Source organism: Protopterus annectens, chromosome 11.part0 (genome assembly GCF_019279795.1).
Source record: "Protopterus annectens isolate FY-2018-M chromosome 11.part0, PAN1.0, whole genome shotgun sequence".
Lineage (NCBI taxonomy): Eukaryota > Metazoa > Chordata > Ceratodontiformes > Protopteridae > Protopterus > Protopterus annectens.
The window spans coordinates 201,175,806-201,193,833 of NC_056745.1; the positions used below are offsets into that span (position 1 = coordinate 201,175,806).

Here is an 18,028-nt window from a genome sequence, read left to right on the forward strand (position 1 = left end):
ACCTAGAACCACGTTTATTAAACAAGCACCAAATTCTAAAACACTTCACTAACGCTGAACACAACCAGTACGTTTTTGTCTGTAACTTCATCAGATAATGCATCATGGTCCACTAATCATTCTTATAGTATAGTTAATTAAAACTAATTAGCTGTAATTATGCATGGAAACAGTGTATCTTGCACGTACTTGAATGCACCCGTTAAAAACAATACATAATAAAACATGTTCAGTAAAATATTTACAGCAAATACAAAATACACAATTCTAATAGTTAATAGATCTCAATGAGAGTAAATATAACCCTAACAAATAATAATTAATACCATTAGTGATTGTTGCACCACATTATAATATATGCTTCTATTAAAATGTTAAAAATATTAAAAATATATAAAATATAAAATGTAGGGTGTTTGGCCCAATAAAAATCAACTATAAATGTTTCAAGTAAAAATACATAGATATTTTAAATATCAAATACTTTAAAAATAATAAATGCTTTGATATATATTAAAGCTTAGCAGCTCTTAGTTTCAAAATGTGGGCCAGGGAGACCATCTCATTCATACCTGGTCACCTATTGGCTTCAAGAAAAAGTTGCCAAAATACTTCCCTATATTCTAGTCTAGTCTCCCAAGGCCCCCCCTCTTGTCCACCTGTACTACATCTAATACAAAGAAAACAAAGGTAGTTTTGTTACATCTTGAGTGTGCTTGTATAGTGTATTCTTAGTATTGTTCTTCCTTATTTCATGTGTGTGTTTATAAATTCTTCTTTTAATACATCTTTCGGTTTTACCGAAATAAAATTCTTCACATTCATTGCATATTGCAATGTACACTAAACCTTTAGATTCACAATTAGAATACACCTTTGATGTAATAAGCCTGTTTCTACTAGGGATGTATATCTCAGAAGTGTTAACAATATACGGACATTGTGGACAGGAACCACATTTATATGTCCCCACTTTTCTGTTCACCCTACTAACACCCTTGCCTTCTAAAATGTTCTTAATACACTTCCCTTTCTTAAATGCTAATTTTAAGGGTTTCTCAAAGGTGAGGTTCAAGTCCAAAAGTCCACTAAATCTGTCCCACTCCTCAATTAAATATTTTATTATGTTGGCATCACCATTATAATCCTATAATCAAAACTTTCTTTTGAGTCATTATTCAAAACATGGTTCCTTCTACTAAATCATCCTTGCCTAAAATTGGTGCAAATCTATCTTTTTCTGTGTTCCAGTACTTCAAACATTTCTTTTAATAATGTTTCAGGATATCCCCTTTCTAGAAACATGACTCTTAACAATTCACTTTCTTCCAGAAAATCAATGTCCTCCGAGGTCATCCTGCTACCCCTCACGTACTGTCCTTTCACAATACCCTTTTTTTGAAAATATGGGGTGTGCACTCTTGTAGTGCAGAAAGGAGTTGCAATACGTGTCTTTTCTGTAAACCTTAGATGTGAATTTATTGTTCAAGTAATCCACTGATATACTAACATCTAAATAATCAATATGTCCATAACCTATTTTGTAAGTGAATTTTAAAAATTCAGTACTGTTGGATATATATTCAAAAAATTCTCCAAATTTATCTTCACCCTCAACCCAGAAAAGACAAATATCATCCAAATCGCTTGTAAAGTGACCAACAGCCTTTGTATTTGGAGTTAAAAGCAAATTTGTTTTCCCACCAAGAGAGCACAAGGTTAGTAAAGGTAGGGTCACACATGGCACCCATTACTACACCTTTTAGTTGCCTAAAAAAAATTCTCCTTCAAAATAAATAAAGTTATACTTAAGGACAATTTCCATCAACACCAGAGTTAGATACATCTCCTTCTCACTAAACACTTTAGTACTTCTCAGCATTTCTTCCAAGAATTCAAGTCCTTCTTTATGTGGTATAGAAGTGAAAAGATTCATAATGTCAGTAGTAATAAAAATCATATTGTTCTTAATTAAATCTTTATTTATACTTCTAAGGAAGTCCCGTGAATCTTTCAATACATTTAAAGCAGTGGTGGAAACAATTTTAAGTTTCACATCAAGATATTTAGCAATAAAAGCTGTTACAGACTGAGTGGCAGACACGATAGGTTTCAAAGGTGAGTTATTAAGGTCCTTATGTACCTTTGGAATTCCAAATATAACAGGTACTCTAGGTTCACTGTTATATAGGAACCTAAAGGTATCTGTGTCAATACACCCTTCCAGTACTAAATTGTTTAAAGCTACATATACCCATTTGTAACCAATGTTTATTTCATTCAAAGAGACCTTAGAATATTTAGTCGACTCAAGTAAATGGTCCTTCATTTTAGTTTCATAAATGGTGGAATCCTTCAAAACCGTTCTACCACCCTTGTCTGGTTTCATTACCCTAACAAAACTATTGTTGTACAGAGTGTCCAAAAGCAACCTTTCATCCACTGTTAAATTTGGCCACACCTATTAGTAAGAACTTTTTATCTTAATTTGTTTTCTAACATATTTTCTAAATTCTTTAACTGAGGATGTAATGGAGGGTTCCACACACCCTTTTTCTTTAAATTCCTCGCCATGTTTTGTGCGTTTTTAATTAATAACGCCAAATTTTTTTTCCTAATAAACATCCTTAAGGCAATCAGTAAATTACTGATGTCACATTTCCTCTTAGGGACAAATTTAAATCCCATTGCAAATAACTCAAATAATTATTTAGTAACTTCTAAACTGCTATAATTGAATATTGTGTAACCTTTGTAGGTTAATCTAGGCCCTATATTTACCACCTGGTCACAAACTTCTCCATTGAAGAAATTAACACCTTCAAATATAACATCACTTAAAAAACATTGTTTTTCTGCTTGTTGTTCCACCCCCTCCCATTATCCTGATAGTGATCTACAGAGGGAGGGATACTCTAAAGGGTCTCTCATGTCACCTGGTCCTTCTATCTCTTCCCTATAGGGGTCTTCTGTGTTCAAGTCAGGTCTATAACCACCCTCTATTCTTCTATTTGGTGGTCTGTCCCTGTCCATTCTGTTGAACACCCCCCCCAGGGTAACCTGTGTATTTTTTCGGCTTAGGGTAATGAATATTGGATGCATATTCATTGAGATCCCTCTCCATCTTTCTTTTCTTCCTAATAACAATGTATTTCATTTTCTCATCTACATGCATCCTCAAGTCAAAGTATCTCTTTTTTTCTTCCTCCATGGTGAACATTAACTCATTAATAATGCATTGGTTAACACTGCTAATTCTGTCATTTAGTGTTTGCATAACTCTCTAATTTTGTTTAATGATTGCCCTAAGTATATCAAAGTCACATTTGTCAAAAATATCAAGTAACTCAAAATGAAATTCCAAACCTTCCTCAACATTGTTCGGAAATCTAAACACCCTTAAACCTTTAGGTACAACTTTTAAACTAATACATTCTTTTAGGTATGCATTGTCAGCATTCAGTGTTTTAAATTTGTACAATAAATCATGTAGTTTGTTCAGATTGTTGGAATACGTGTCCGCTTCTCTATTGCCATCATCAGCTATATTTTTATCAAAAATAACGTTGTTGTTAAGCCATACATTTAAATCAAGTTCGTTGTGTCCATAATTAGTGTTCGGAGAACGAGAATCACATTGCGCTCTCTTATTGTTACTTCTCGTTCGTTTTTCCAAACCACTACTAGTAGATGCTATTTCTGCCGTTCTTAACAACTCCGGAGTTCATCTGCCATTAAAACTGGCACTATTGACATTTGGATCCTCACCTTCTACACATTGTTGACCGGCTGTGTTATTATCCATAGTGCAGGTAGAGTTGGCGTCTGTAGTCTTACTGTCCAAATGTCGTTGGCCACTTCCGCCATTAACCTCCTTCCTCAAATGACACGCCTCCTCTATGCGTGTTAAAGAAACGTCATAGGCAGGTCTTAACAGTGAGGAACAAATAGGTTTCAGTACCTCCAACAAGTCACTCAGTTGTCCAATCAGGTACTCTAAAGATTTCTCTCTGCTATTTCTGACTGAAATAGCCTCAGGGTTTACAATAAGCTAAATGTGAACATGTTAACATGGCTTGTTTCTTGTATATAAATGTATGTTTGCCTTTATGTTAAGTGATAATTCAGTAAAGGTGTTAGAAAATATTGTGTTGTTTTTAACAAGTGTGCTGTTCCTGAATATTTTCGTACTGGGAAATGTAAAGCGCAAAACATTTATCATTGCACACCATAAACTCAGTGTTGAATGAAGTTGTCACTGCCAAATTCTTTTCATTCTCCCATTCAAAATATTCTTTGTAAAATCTGCAGCTGTCTTTCTCTGTCCGCACAGTAAATAATTGTCTATTCAAAATATTTGATGTAAATCTGCATTTTACTGTATTTCTCTTATTTGCATTGCAAACAGGTTGCTTTTCTAACTAGTGTGATATATCCAAATACTTGATGTAATAAACTCTTCCTTTATATAGGCCCAAGTAATTGCTGAAAAGGGTCTGTTGACCAGCCCACCTTCCAAGTTATCAAATGGCAGTAAACAGTAGTCAATGGAATGTGCATTTGGAAGCTGTTATAGGTTCATAGGTAGGTACTAGGCTATCTGCCCGAGGGCATTTATAAGCCTAGCCAGAGTGTGTCAGCTTTCGCCGCCCCATTGATTAATTAACTGAGCCTCTGTCAAGAAGAGCCAGTGAAGTGATTCCAGGGATGTATTTTCTGTTACCCATCCACTTGTCAAGGTTTCTCTTGACGAGTGTTAGTGAGGGGCTCTGCCTAATGTAGTTAGGAATGTTGTTCCAAAGCATGGGGCGTCTCTGTGACAGGAATCTGTCCCTCCAACATGTTCTATTTATTGTTGTGGCGAGGTTTAGCTCATTAGAGCGAGTGGATCACAGTGACTTGGATTTCTTTAGGTGGAGCATTTCCATCAATTCTGAGTTGGACATGGCTTTGTAAGTCAAGCAGAGATCACCTCTGAGTAACCGATATGCCACTGAGTACAGCCGGACTTTTTCTAGTTGGGCTGCATTGGACATATGTTTGAGGCCAGTAATCCTCTTGGTGAGGTACTTTTGTGGTCTTTCCAGCCGTTGGAAGTGTCTTGTGAGGTATATCCCAAATGGGGCATTGTACTCCGTGATGGGTCTGATTAGTGACGAGTAGAGGGGCACTATAACCTCTTTATTTCTAGATGCAAACCCTTTAGTAATTAGATGGGCTGCATAGAAGGATTTCCTAATTACTTTGGCAATATGATTGTCAAAGGAGAGATTACTATCTACCTGGGTCCCCAGATCTCTTATTACCTCTTCTGTATTAAGGGGGCTGCCACCTATGTGGTAATTCATGGGTGTTTTGTTTTTCACAAACGGGATGACTATGCATTTTTTGGCATTTAGCTTGAGACCATGACTTTGACACCAGGTGTCCATCTCAGTAAGGCCCTTTTGGAGAATGTCCATGTCAGCCAGAGAGTCAGTTATGGCTCCCAGTTTGCAGTCATCGGCGAACTTGGTTAGCCATAGTCCTCCTGTGTTTGCCTGTACTTCTGAGAAGTATATGCCGAACAGTAGGGGTCCCAGGACCGAGCCTTGTGGGACACCACTTGTGACTGGTTTAGAGTCGGACCTAGAGCCCACTATTCTTACCATGTGAGTTCTGTCTGTAAGTCAGTTGGCAACCCATCTCGTGACGTAGGGGTTTATGTTCAGGCTGGTGAGTTTTTGTATAATTCCCGAGTGGGGAATGGTGTCAAAAGCCTTGGTGAGGTCAAGGTAGGCTGTGTGAACCACCTTCTCCTCATCTATGACCTTTGAAAAGACCATGTATATTTACTCTAGAAATGTCAGATACTTGAAAGGGCTTTTACTGTTTACCCTGTGGTTCACTGATATCTGGGTTTGCTGTATAAGTAAAGGATATTGTGGCGAATATTGTTGTACTGGCTTTACATTTGTGTGTATTTTTATCTTTTTGTCATTCTGATGCAAGCCAGATTATCTACTGAAGTAACTGTGCAACATAAAGTGTTAAGATAGTTGTCTTTTTTTGTATTTATGCCTTTCGTTCCCTGCATCCTGCTGCACAGTCCTCTGCACTTAGCCAGCCAATTCCTTCCCTAAAAAGGAAGCGCTAATAGCAAAGACAGTCATTCCTGCATTCATAAAGGATTTTTCTATGAGGCCCTAACCACAACACTTGGTCTGTGATGTGAGTGCCTTGGCTTCCATAAGAGTTACTACACCCTCCTCTGCATGTGACTGCTTCTACCCACATACTAATGAGGGCCGCCATTATTGGCTTGGGTAAGGCAAGATGGCTGTTTTAACTGCTAGCCTCTGCTTGCATGTGGTGAAATAGTCACCAAACCAGCAATCCGTACCCTGAGAGTAGGCAATCCAGCATTTGCTGTTTACTCCTACCCACTGTGACATGCTTGTTGTAGCACATGACCCCCTGTTCGAGCAAGAGCTAGCTGAGTCATAGAGATTTATCCATAGAGCAGGGTCTCCGATGGTCGTGGTTGGTATATGTGTGGCATCTTGTTGACTCGTTCACTGTTACTGCGTCAGATGCACTGCAGTTTTCAGTTCATCTCTGTCACAGGAATGTGGAACTACTCTCTATTTTAAGCTGTGAGAAAGAAGCTTGATATTTCAGAGCAGACTCATGAAACTCAAGCATGTTCAGCTGTTCAGTTAAAATGTTTATAACTAACTTTTTGTCTGTTAAGATTATTCATACGTATGTTAATAATTATTTTCATAACTTAAGGATTATTTCCAGCCTTTCAAAACATCTCAGCATCACTGACAGGTAAGAGTCAGTTTTTGATTTGAAGACCTCATTAACTGAACTGAGAGGCACTATGTAACCTTTATTGATTTTTCCTGCAGCAGGAACACTTTTCTGGCATCCATTTTGAAAATGCAGAATGTTTGTACTGCTTTTATAGCATGTTTGAATAGTGTACTAATATTTTTCTCCCTGTCTTTGCAGCTAAATGAGTTAGTTGTGGGAGATACTAGTGGGAAGCTGTATGTGTACAAGAATGATGAAAGCAAGCCCTGGATTACACGTAGTTGTCGAGGAATGGTAAGGAACACAGTTGAAGCTGTAATATAGGTAATTTTGCTCTCCTGAAATGAAAATACGTTCTGTGTTTAAATTTTCACTGCTGACTAGAGCAGAAATGTTATTGATCCTTCACCTGGAATGACGTTATTGCCACCTTTAATTTTACCATAATTAAGCCAACAGTGATCTGGGTGTGCTGTTGATGTGAATATGCCTGTGCTAGCACATACAATATATCTGAAGAGTTAACCTACAGTCATTTGCCTTCTTGCTTTACGGGAGAATTCTCACTGATCCATTCTGGGATGACAAGAAGACAACAGTCTAGTGGGATAAGCTGATTCTTCCAGTATAGCAGGGCAGATAGGGATTACCCAATTTGAAGGGGTATTTCAGAGCTACACAGTTAAAGGTTCTGTACATAGCACAAGCAGAAAACTATAATTCAAAGTGGAAAGGGATGATGATGATGAAACAGGGGGGAGGCTCACAAAACAAGGAGAGACTAGGATTTTGGATGCAGGCCTTTAAGGAGAATAGCAATAATCATACAGAATATTATATCCATAAAGTAACAGAAAGTGTTCTAAGAACTAAACCAACACAGTTATGGAGAAAGGAGATTCTGCCGTTAGGAGTGACTGCAATTAGGGATATAGACAATAGGCAAGAGGGGGCTGGAATTTATTGGAGAAAACTGGTAAAGGAACCAAGGTATTGGGAGCAAATAACCGGAAAGGGAAAGATGACAAAATGGGAAGACACTGAAGAACTTATTTGGACTACGGGTTAGAGATTGCCTTCCCTATCAAGGATTGATATCAGAGTATAGGCAATGAGAAAGAAGTAGGGTGCCCTAAATGAAAGACTAGCACTGGTAGAGTTTTTAGTAGAATCTAGAACAGAAGCTGCCGTTAAAAAAGGAATAAGTAGTAGAGCATATAAACTATTGCATGATAACTATAAGAATAAATTAGAGGAGATTAGAAAAAAATTAGGAAGAGAGATTGGATAAGCAGTTCAAAAAGAAACAATGGGGAGGATACATGTATGTCTCCCAAATATGCAACAAAATCTAGAAGATTTAGGATGTTTGCTTGGAAATGTTTACATAGATATTTTTATAACCAAAGTAGACGACAGAGAATTTTTCCTCAGGTAGACAGCAAATGTTGGAGGTGTGATGGGGAAGGAAGAGGTACTGGGAACATATTTTCTGGGAGTGCTGTGGGTTGGCAGACTTTAAGGGTTCTCTGTGGGATGCACTGTCGGTCAGAGATGCTGGGTGGGCAGATTGGTGTGTTGAGGGAGATGAGTTTTCCGAGCTATGATATGGAATCGGAATTGCCTAGACATGGTAAGGCCTTGCTGTGTCCAGTTACTAGTAAATGGAAATCAAAATCTAAACCAACTATATTAGAAGTAGTGAATATAGTAACAGAGATAAAACAACTGGAAATGGGATCTTCAGTAACGGGTAGGAGCAAACTACATAGGAAAAAATGAGAACTCTGCCAACAGTACATACAGGGGAGGAATGAGGTTTAAAAGAAGGCAGGATGTAAATGAACTATGTAATGTTTGACTGAAAATGCTTGGGTAGATTATAAGTGACGTATAATGTTTGAAACTGGGAGTGTGTTAGTATGGTTTGTGATAAAAAATGCTTGCACCTAGGATTGTGTCAGTGTGGTCTGCTTTCATTTGTTTAAATGAATGCTTGCTTAAGTTGTTTAGTAAAGATGCTTCTTGTTTATTTGTTAATACAGTTTAATTACTTTTGTATGAATGTAAATTTGCCTATGTCAGAGGTGATAATTCAATAAAGGTGTTTAAAAAAACATTCTCACTGATCTAACATCCAGGTTAGGGGGCAAAAGTATCAATAGATTGGTAATGTTACCTCTTCATACATAAATCCTGAAATTCAGTTGAGCTTATCATAACTATTAATACATATATTAGAGAGTATCTAAATTTCATGATGGTTGTACTTTTTTAAAGTATTTAATCTATTCTTTGTTTAGAGGGTAAATGAACTGGTAATCCTGGACACATCCAAAAGGTGGGCCAGAAGAGCAAAGGTTAATGCAATATATGTTTCCAGATTGTGGGAGGAAACAGTAATATCTAGAGAAAACGTGTAAGCATGGGAAGAATGTGCAAACTCTGCACGAATGTTTGAGATCAGGATTGAACTCAGGACCCTGGAGATGTGAGGCATAGATCTTAACCAGTGACACACTCTGTGCTCCTTTACATAGGTGGTATTATTAGTGTAATAAGAAAATTCAATGGCCTCAGCGCTTTTGTCCAGTATATATCTTTGTCTTTTTGATTTATGGTTATAGAATGCAACCATTAATGGCCCTTGATGTGCAAGTGCTAGCACAGACTGGGTCTACTTTGTTTTTTCTTGTAATACTCTCAGATTCTGTTCAGTTTATAATGAATAAAGCAAAACTTCTTCATGGAATGTGTTGTATAACTGTATTATTCAATGCATAGGGTTTGATTTCTTCACCTTCTCTGCCTACTGTGTGAGTCGGAGCATGTCAGTTAAACAGACAGTGCTCCAAGGTCCAGCCGACTTATCTGGCTAACAGATATACAAAAATACTATGGTATTGCTGCCTGATTCTTATATAGAGACAACAAAAAGCCTCTTGTTTGCACTGCTTACAACATTTTAGCCAACACTAAAGTGTTCTTTTAGGCTTTCTCAGACCACATACTTACTGTATTTGTATACTGTGTTTCCATATTGTGACCGCCTCACAGTAACATATTACCTTACTGGCTGGCTGTATTTCTTTGGGTTGTCTTCACCTTATGTTTGACCTGAGCATTGCTGCTGTTGGTCCTTCAGTCACTAAGATCAGTTTGTGTCCTTGTAGTTTAATGATAGCACAGAACCATGTAGCCTGCTTTGGTTAGAATTTGCAGAATACCAAGCCCATGTTTCTTTTGGAGGTGGACAGGGAATGTGTCCCTCCTCAGCATTTTCTTATGTCCTTTGTTCGTCTATCATCCTTCTTACATTAGATAACTAACTTCAGAGTCACTGAACTTTGAGGAAAGGTGATATCCAAGAACTGGTACTTGTGTGACTTTAACCGAAAATACTGATGTTTAAGCAAATGATAAAGCTGCCAAATTATATAACTGGCTAGACAAAATGTAGGTTGGTATGTAATAAACCAACATTCTATTGTACAAATTTTAAGAAAACTTCTGGTATCTCTTTTTTTAACCAGCTTTGTTAAATTATCACTTAAGACATAGGCACACATACATGAATGGAAAAGAAAACACCATATTAACATTTTTCATTTTACATCCATTATACATTATGTATATGTTTTATTTCTCTATAACAACCAGTTCATTTAATTATTACATAAATTCGGTGTGCAATTCCTGCCTTTCCATAAACCTCACTTCCCTCCCTGAACATTATTCTGCATGTATTATTCTGACAATTTCCATTTATTTCTATGTAAATTTCTCTATCCCTTTTCCAAAGATCCCAGCTCTAGCTCTTTTATTTCTTTCACAACATTCCATATTTCAATTACAGCTAGTTTAGATTTTGATTTCCATTTTCCAGTAATTGATTTTTTTGGTAGCGAACAGTTTTAAGATGAGTAAGGCCTTTTTATGATTAGACAGTTCAGATCCGGTGTCTCAGCTCATTAGTTAGTAATTTGCTTCCCCACCATTTCTAACAGAGTACTTTGTAGGGAATTTTTAAAATATATCAGTTTATTATACTCCTAAAAAACATGATTCCAGTTGCCTCTCTCTCTCTCTCTCTCTCACACACACTCTTTTTTATTTCTGCTGGGGAAAAGTCTCTTTTCACTTTTATTAGGGTATAGAAATACCCATGCAAACACTTTCAAGCAAAAATCCTAACTTTTCTGGATTTCACATACTTGGGAGACCTATAGGTGTCCTCCCGTGCTTCTTTTGTAAATTGACTTTCCAGTTTTTCTAATAAATATTTTCTAACCTCCTGTGATTGATTCTTATATTTTTCATTCAGAATTTTATATGGCTTACTAAATATGTCATTTTAACAGCAATTTCTGTTCTAGACTCTAATAAAAGCTTCGCCATAGCTGCTTTTACTTAGCAGTATCCTATCCCTTTCTCTCTGCCTTTGCTCTGATAGCAACCCTCGAAAGGGAAGACCGTCTCTAACCTGCAATCCAAACTTCTGCTTGGCCTCATCCTCTCTCTTACATTCCCTCTCTAGTTGTTTGCTCCCAATACATTGGTTTTCATGCCAATTTTCTACAATAAATTACAGGCCTTTTTTGCCTATTTTCTATACTTCTGCTTGCAATTTGTATTTCCTGTCTTCATATCTCAGCTATTAATTATTGAGCATTGTCTTCCTCTAACATGGGCATAGTTAAGTCTTCCATAAACATTTCCATTTGTACCTTTTTCTTCATTTCCACAGATTTTCATAAAATTTCCAAACTATCTCTAACATCTGTTTAAGTTATGTAATAGGCTTCCTAAGTTTGGTGACCAGCTTTTCTACTTTCTTGTTGTATATGTTGTTGTACTTAAAAGTTTTTGTGCTCTGGAGTTGTTATCAAAAAACACCTTGTTAACAGCAACCTTTCTAAACTTATAAATATTTTCCAGATGCTCTGTCTTCCCTTTAGCACTCTGCAGTTGCTCCTCTTCTTGTTCTGTTAGATTCCCCTTACTCTTCAACTCTTTAACCTTTGTGAGACTCTCTGTGTAATTCCTATTACTTCTTTTCCACATCTCTGTCTTATTTCTACCCTGGTTTTAAACTCCATTTTTATTTTATCAAACTGGATGGCTGTGCCTTCTGAAAAATAATTTTATCTTCCTTATTGACTGTTGAATAATTTGCACTCCCCATTCCTTATATGCTCCTGTTTTTAACAAGTAAGTAGAAAAACACCATTGTCAATTTTAGTTTACAACCCAACTTCTTTATCTTAGCTCATATTGGTGCATGGTCTGAAAGAGGTATTGAATATGTGTCAAAACTTTCAATTAAATACACATGCTGTTGTGAAATGTAAATTCTATCCAGTTAGCCATGTTATTGTACCTCAGAGAATAATATGTAAATTCTGCATATACCAAGTCAGAGCTTGACATACCTCAGAGAAAAGGGAATATTCTGAGAAATGGCATCTTGGACTTGGTATATGTAAGTCTGTTCTTTTAGCCATTCAGTCTCTGTATTTTGGGACTCACTGTAGCAAGTCCCAACATTTCAAATGGTACCAATGTTTCTATTACTTCCTCCAGCTTTCTTATTTTCTGGCAGTGTAATGTCTAGCCATTAATTGAATTTTATCTGGATTGATAACTTTTACTGTTTTTTAAACATTTTTTGTAGTTTTCACAATGGTAGAGCTCTAATCAACCTGCTGCTCAGTGTGCAGCAATCTTGGAATTCTTGGCTAGCTGTAAAACAGTCATCTGCAAATAATTGTATGTTGATGTGTTGCATCTTTAGTTTTGTATTTGGGGGTGTGTATTATATCATAAACCAAAGGACATTGGTATTGAGTGGAGAGGTGAGGAGTTGGTAACAGCATGAGAAGTTTGATAGCCACACTGGTGAGCATCATATAGGGATTGTTCAGCAACAAATGATAAAAAGGTTACTTCTCGAATGTACAGTGCTCATTAAGTACAGGAACAATGATGTTGGTGGGAACATAAACACTGGAGAATGTAACTGTGAGACTTGCCTAGTTTTAAAGGGGGGGGTATAAAAATCATTACTTTAGCATGAATTTTTGGAGGAGAGTGTTAGTTGCAAGTCTTTTTACAGATTCTTTTTAGGCATGCTACCGATCTGAATGTGGGCATGTGCACTTGGGTGCTGAAGGAAACGAGGAAGGCCAGGCACAACACTAGCAGCTTGTTCAGTAACTTCATTAAGTAAGAATGTTGTCAGCAAAGTAGGTGGGAGCACGTAGCCGTGTTGTATATTTGGAGTAGGTGCAAGAAGAAAAGAATGAAAAGAAGCTGATCCTAGTGAACAAGTACCTCACAGGACTCATCAAGGTACATTTAAGAAGTATTTTTGTATGAAAATGTGACAGAGAGTGAGAGTGTATTTATGAATACAAGACATTGGTGGACCCAGATTTGGTGAATCAGAGCTCAGTGAAGCTGAGTTACAAAAATTGGAAAATGCAAAATCTAGCACACTAAATAAGCACTAGCCAAACAAACACCAGTCGAGGTTGCAGGATGTCTCAATATGCTTAAAAGGAAGCAAATCCAATCCACAGAACACTTTTATTAGCAGAACAATCAAAAGCTTGTAAGCGCTTTCATTCCAAAGATGCAGAACTTCATCAGACAAACCACACTTCAAACCACTGATATTTAGACTAAATTAAGGTAATCACATGAGTAAAAACACATTTCATAGCCACACCCCCTTAAAGTTATATTAAAATATATTAAAAATATACATAAATATTTCTAGTATAGCCACACCCCTTAGTTATATTAAAATATATTAAAAATATACATAAATATTTATAGTATAAAAAATGGTGAAAGTTTGCAACCCAGCATTTGTTCGACATATAATGACAATAAGCAAAATGTTTTTTTCATAATAGATTTGGAACAATAAAACTCTAGATATAAAAAATATATATATTTATATATGTTAATATAAATATACATATGTGCACACCTATCACTACCAAACATTATTCGTTTCAAAGGTATACATTGTTGTTAAAAATTTTAAATATTAAATATTGAAAAGGTATGTATAAATTAAATATAAAGTATAAATTAAAGCTTTTAATCTTAACAGGGAACTAAAAGAAATATTCTCATTCAGTCCCGGCCAGTTGCCAGCATCTAAAACCAACTGCCAGTACAGTTCCCTTTTTTCCAACAAAATAGACCAGGCACCCCCTCTTATTTCAGTAGAGATGTGATCTATAACAAAAAATTGAAAAGAATGTCCCTCATTCTCTGTCAGGTGCTTACTCAGAGCATTTGTTTCTTTTTTTTCTCCTTATTTCATATAAATGCTCATAGACATGATTCCTCAATTTTCTATCCGTTTTGCCAGTGTAATAACACCCACATTGTTCACACAAAGGACAATATATTACCCTTTCAGTGTTACAATTATATTTCCTTTTTAGTCTAAAAGTAGTGTTATTTATTTCAAATTCATATCCTTCCTTTATATATTTACAGAAGTGACACATGCCACACTTATTCATATAGCCATCGTTATTTTTCATAGAACTCTGTTTCTTTTCAAAACAACTCTTCAAATTCCTGCCTCTTCTATATAGTACAGTGGGCCTTATATCTACATGTTGTCTTAGGTTCCTATCCTGTCTAAGTATGGTCCAATTTTTCTGTAAAATTGTTTTTTAAATCAAGGCTGTCTACAGTAAAAACTGTTATAAAGTATGTGTTATAGTTTCTGTTCACATCACCATGATCACCAATGGTCACACTGGTTGTGGTGACCTGGTGTGTTGGAAATTCAATTAAAAGTGGTGTGTAAAAATTCCTTTCCCTCTTGTTAACCACTTCCAGTATAATTTCAGTAACAAATTTCACGGGATAGCCTCTTTTCACAAACATGTTCTTTAATACTTCACATTCGGTTAAAAAAATCATCCAAATCGGATACCATGCGTGCAGCACGGACAAGTTGACCCTTGACTATAGCTTTTTTCTGTTTGTAAGGGTGTGTACTGCTGTAGTGTAATAAGGAATTTGAATAAGTTTCGTTTCAGTTTATTTTGGAAGTAAATCTTCCATTATTATAATCTTTGGTTATGAAAATATCCAAGCATGATATCTTATGTAAATCAAAATTGTGGGTGAACCTTAAAAACTGTGTTGTTGAGTCAATATAAGACATAAATTCATTAATTTTTTCATAAGGTCCATCCCACAAGACAAACATATCATCCAGAAACCGACAATAGTATTTAATGTAAGGGTAAAATTCAGAGGGGAATAAATATTTCCTTTCCCATTTTGTTACTACTATGTTAGCATATAAACCCCCACAAGCTGATCCCATAGCAACACCCTCTTGTTGTAGAAAAAACTAATTTTCAAATAGAATAAAGTTATTCTTTAGAACAGTTTCCAAAAGTTGTAGATATAGTAATACTTCAAAGTGTCCAACCTTCTTGTCATATAGGTATTCACTAAACCAGGCTAGTCCAATGTCATGTGGAGTTATTGAATATAAATCCTTGATATCTATAGTGAGGAACATATAGTTGTCCTTAAAAGGTACATCATTCATGGCCTTCAAAAAAATTCCATGAATCCTTGCACAAATGAGATTCACTATGTACTAGTACACTAAGTAAACACTTCAAGAATAAGTTATTTTCAGAGGGCATGCCTCATAAGGGTGTGCATTGGGAATTGTGAGGCTGTGGAAATCCTCTGCAGGGGCATATTGCCTACTTGTGATCCCACCCCTCTGCTGCCTGGTGAGCACTCTGCTGTGCTTTCTGATATACAGTGGCAACACACCAGCTGCATACTTCCCCAGCACTCGTCTCTGTCCGGCCCATGAGAGGAGTGAATGGGCAGGCAATTTGCCTTCATTCCTCCCTCTCACTTTCTTGACTTCTCCATTGCTGAACCCCAGACTTTTTTTGCTTTTCATTGTTGCAGTCAGTGATGGGATTTCCTGCCATGGAAGCCCTTGACTGGCTCGAATACCAGAGAATTTCCTTCTCTTCCTGAAGCTGGCAGATGCCCTGATTGACATCAAGATGTGTGGGTTTAAAGGGAGTCAGCCAGCATCATAACCTCAGTTCTTTTTGCTGTTGGAGCATGAAGCAAAGTACTAGTCAGTGTGTTGGTAAGTCTGTGCCAGAGAAAGATGATGTCTAAAGTTAAGTACCCTGTTGGGGAGCTTTTCATATGTTTCTTGACAGTAGAACGATCAAATATAGGGCTGAGATTTTAGCTAAGCACTTTAGTGAGCTGCTAGCACCTTTGCGTAAAATGCAGGGCTGAAATTTTAGCTAAGCACTCTGAGTTGCTAGGGCATTCGCATACAATGTCATCTGCTGATATCAGTATCTGTGCTTCCACACACCTACCCAGGTGGAACTGTAGTACAGTGGTAGGACAGGTGTGCCACCCTAAATGCAGGCTGTAGTTGCTCCTTTCCTCTAGTAGGTGCAGTGCAGGCAGCAGGACCTGCTTCAACCCCTTTCCAGGATGGTAAAGTTAACCTCTGCTACTTGCTGCCCACCCCACTCCTGGCTAGCTTCTCCAGCCCCAGGTCCATTTTTCTAAGCTGGGACACTGAGGCACAATCAGGGATTTAGCTTTCTGCACTATGCAGCTGACCTTGATTATGCAGTCTTAACGTATCAAGAAGTTCTTGAATAAATGTTCTAACACACAATAAAGTCAGATTCTGTTACACAATCACTAACTTACAAAGACTGCAGCTTACATCATTTTCTTATCTTTCCTTCAAAGTAACGTAGAACCTAACCCAGGACCTTGCATCATTAATCAAAACCCCCACCTAAGACTGAGCTCATTGAGATGCTGTCTCATGAGTGCATGCAACATCAAAAACCAAGTTGAACAACTTGATACCTTCTTGCAGCTGCATTCTGCAGACATCATAGTCATTACTGAATCTTTGTTAAAAGACAACACCCCACCAATCCATTTCCACACTGTAGGTTATGGTTATTCCTTATGCAACACATCAGATCCCAGACAAGGCGGGGGAAATGTATTCCTGTACAAAACCTATCTACAACAACAGATACGCCACTCAATCTGTACATATATCTCTGACCACGTCTAAAGTAGATCGTGCTTAAGATACAAAAAATATCTCTATATGACATCAGCCTTTATACCACCTCTTGCCTCCCTAACTAAGGTAAAACAGCTTATCAAATCCATAACCATATCTCTACCACAGTCCAAACCAGTAATTATACTAGGGGACTTTAGTCTAAACCTACTCACTTCTCAAAATCATGGGGTTGGGAGGGTGGCTTAATGGCTAAGGTGTTTGCCTTACAAACACAAGGTGCAGGGTTTGAGTCTCACAAGGGGTAATTGGCTAGGCTTAAAATGGCTTGCAAGGGCAGTTAGCTTAGTACTAAACTATGAACCTATGACCTAAACAAATGGCTGACAGGCCAAGGTTTAACTCATATCATTACAGAACTGACTAAGCCAAATAGATCAAATAATCATTCCCTCCTGGACTTAATCATCACTAACATTCTTGAAAAGATCTCCAGCACTGAATTCCTCCCCCCATCACTCTCAGTGACCACTGCCCAGTAATTTCACTGTAATGAATACCCTCGATAAAATCACAGCCTACATTGCACATTCAGATGCAAAACCCAAAAGAGCTTCCAACAACAGAAATATACCCTTTGCAGCATAGATTGGTCAACTGTACTATAAACTCAGAAATAACATTCATATTCCTAACAAACATCTTATTAGCACTTCAAAACAAACCATTTTCTTTTATATATAGGCTGTAGAAACCAAGGAAAAATAAGTGGCTTTACAAAGGAATTCAAATTCTTCCTCTTCGTCAGAGATGAAGCATAGAAAAGAAACGACTACAGACTCTAAACAAAGATTCTTTACACAGTCTTACCAAAAAGAGCATCAAAATACACAAAAACTTATTTCTTCTAGCTCATAAACCAATCTAAAAAATACTGGGCACACATTAAAATTTTGATAAAGAACACGATCACAATGCCAGCAGTAATTTACTCACTTTTTTCAAAGCTATCTTTCTCTTCTAGACTTCTTGAATGAATTTTCCAAACTCCCCACCTCCCCTCCCCAGCAAAGCAAAACTATACAACTCTACACAGCACCCCTAACTTCACTCCACAATTCTACTTTGACTTCTGAC

The 18,028-nt window shown here is 37.0% G+C and overlaps 1 protein-coding gene across 1 annotated transcript in view; it reads left to right on the top strand.

Moving 5' to 3' along the window:
• The window catches only part of ITFG2 (integrin alpha FG-GAP repeat containing 2), a 989,737-nt gene that overhangs the window by 91,114 nt on the left and 880,595 nt on the right, over positions 1–18,028 (top strand). The window contains exon 2 of the mRNA XM_044087619.1: positions 7,000–7,095. Within this exon, the coding sequence (XP_043943554.1) occupies positions 7,000–7,095 (96 nt within the window). The remainder of the gene's footprint in view (positions 1–6,999; positions 7,096–18,028) is intronic.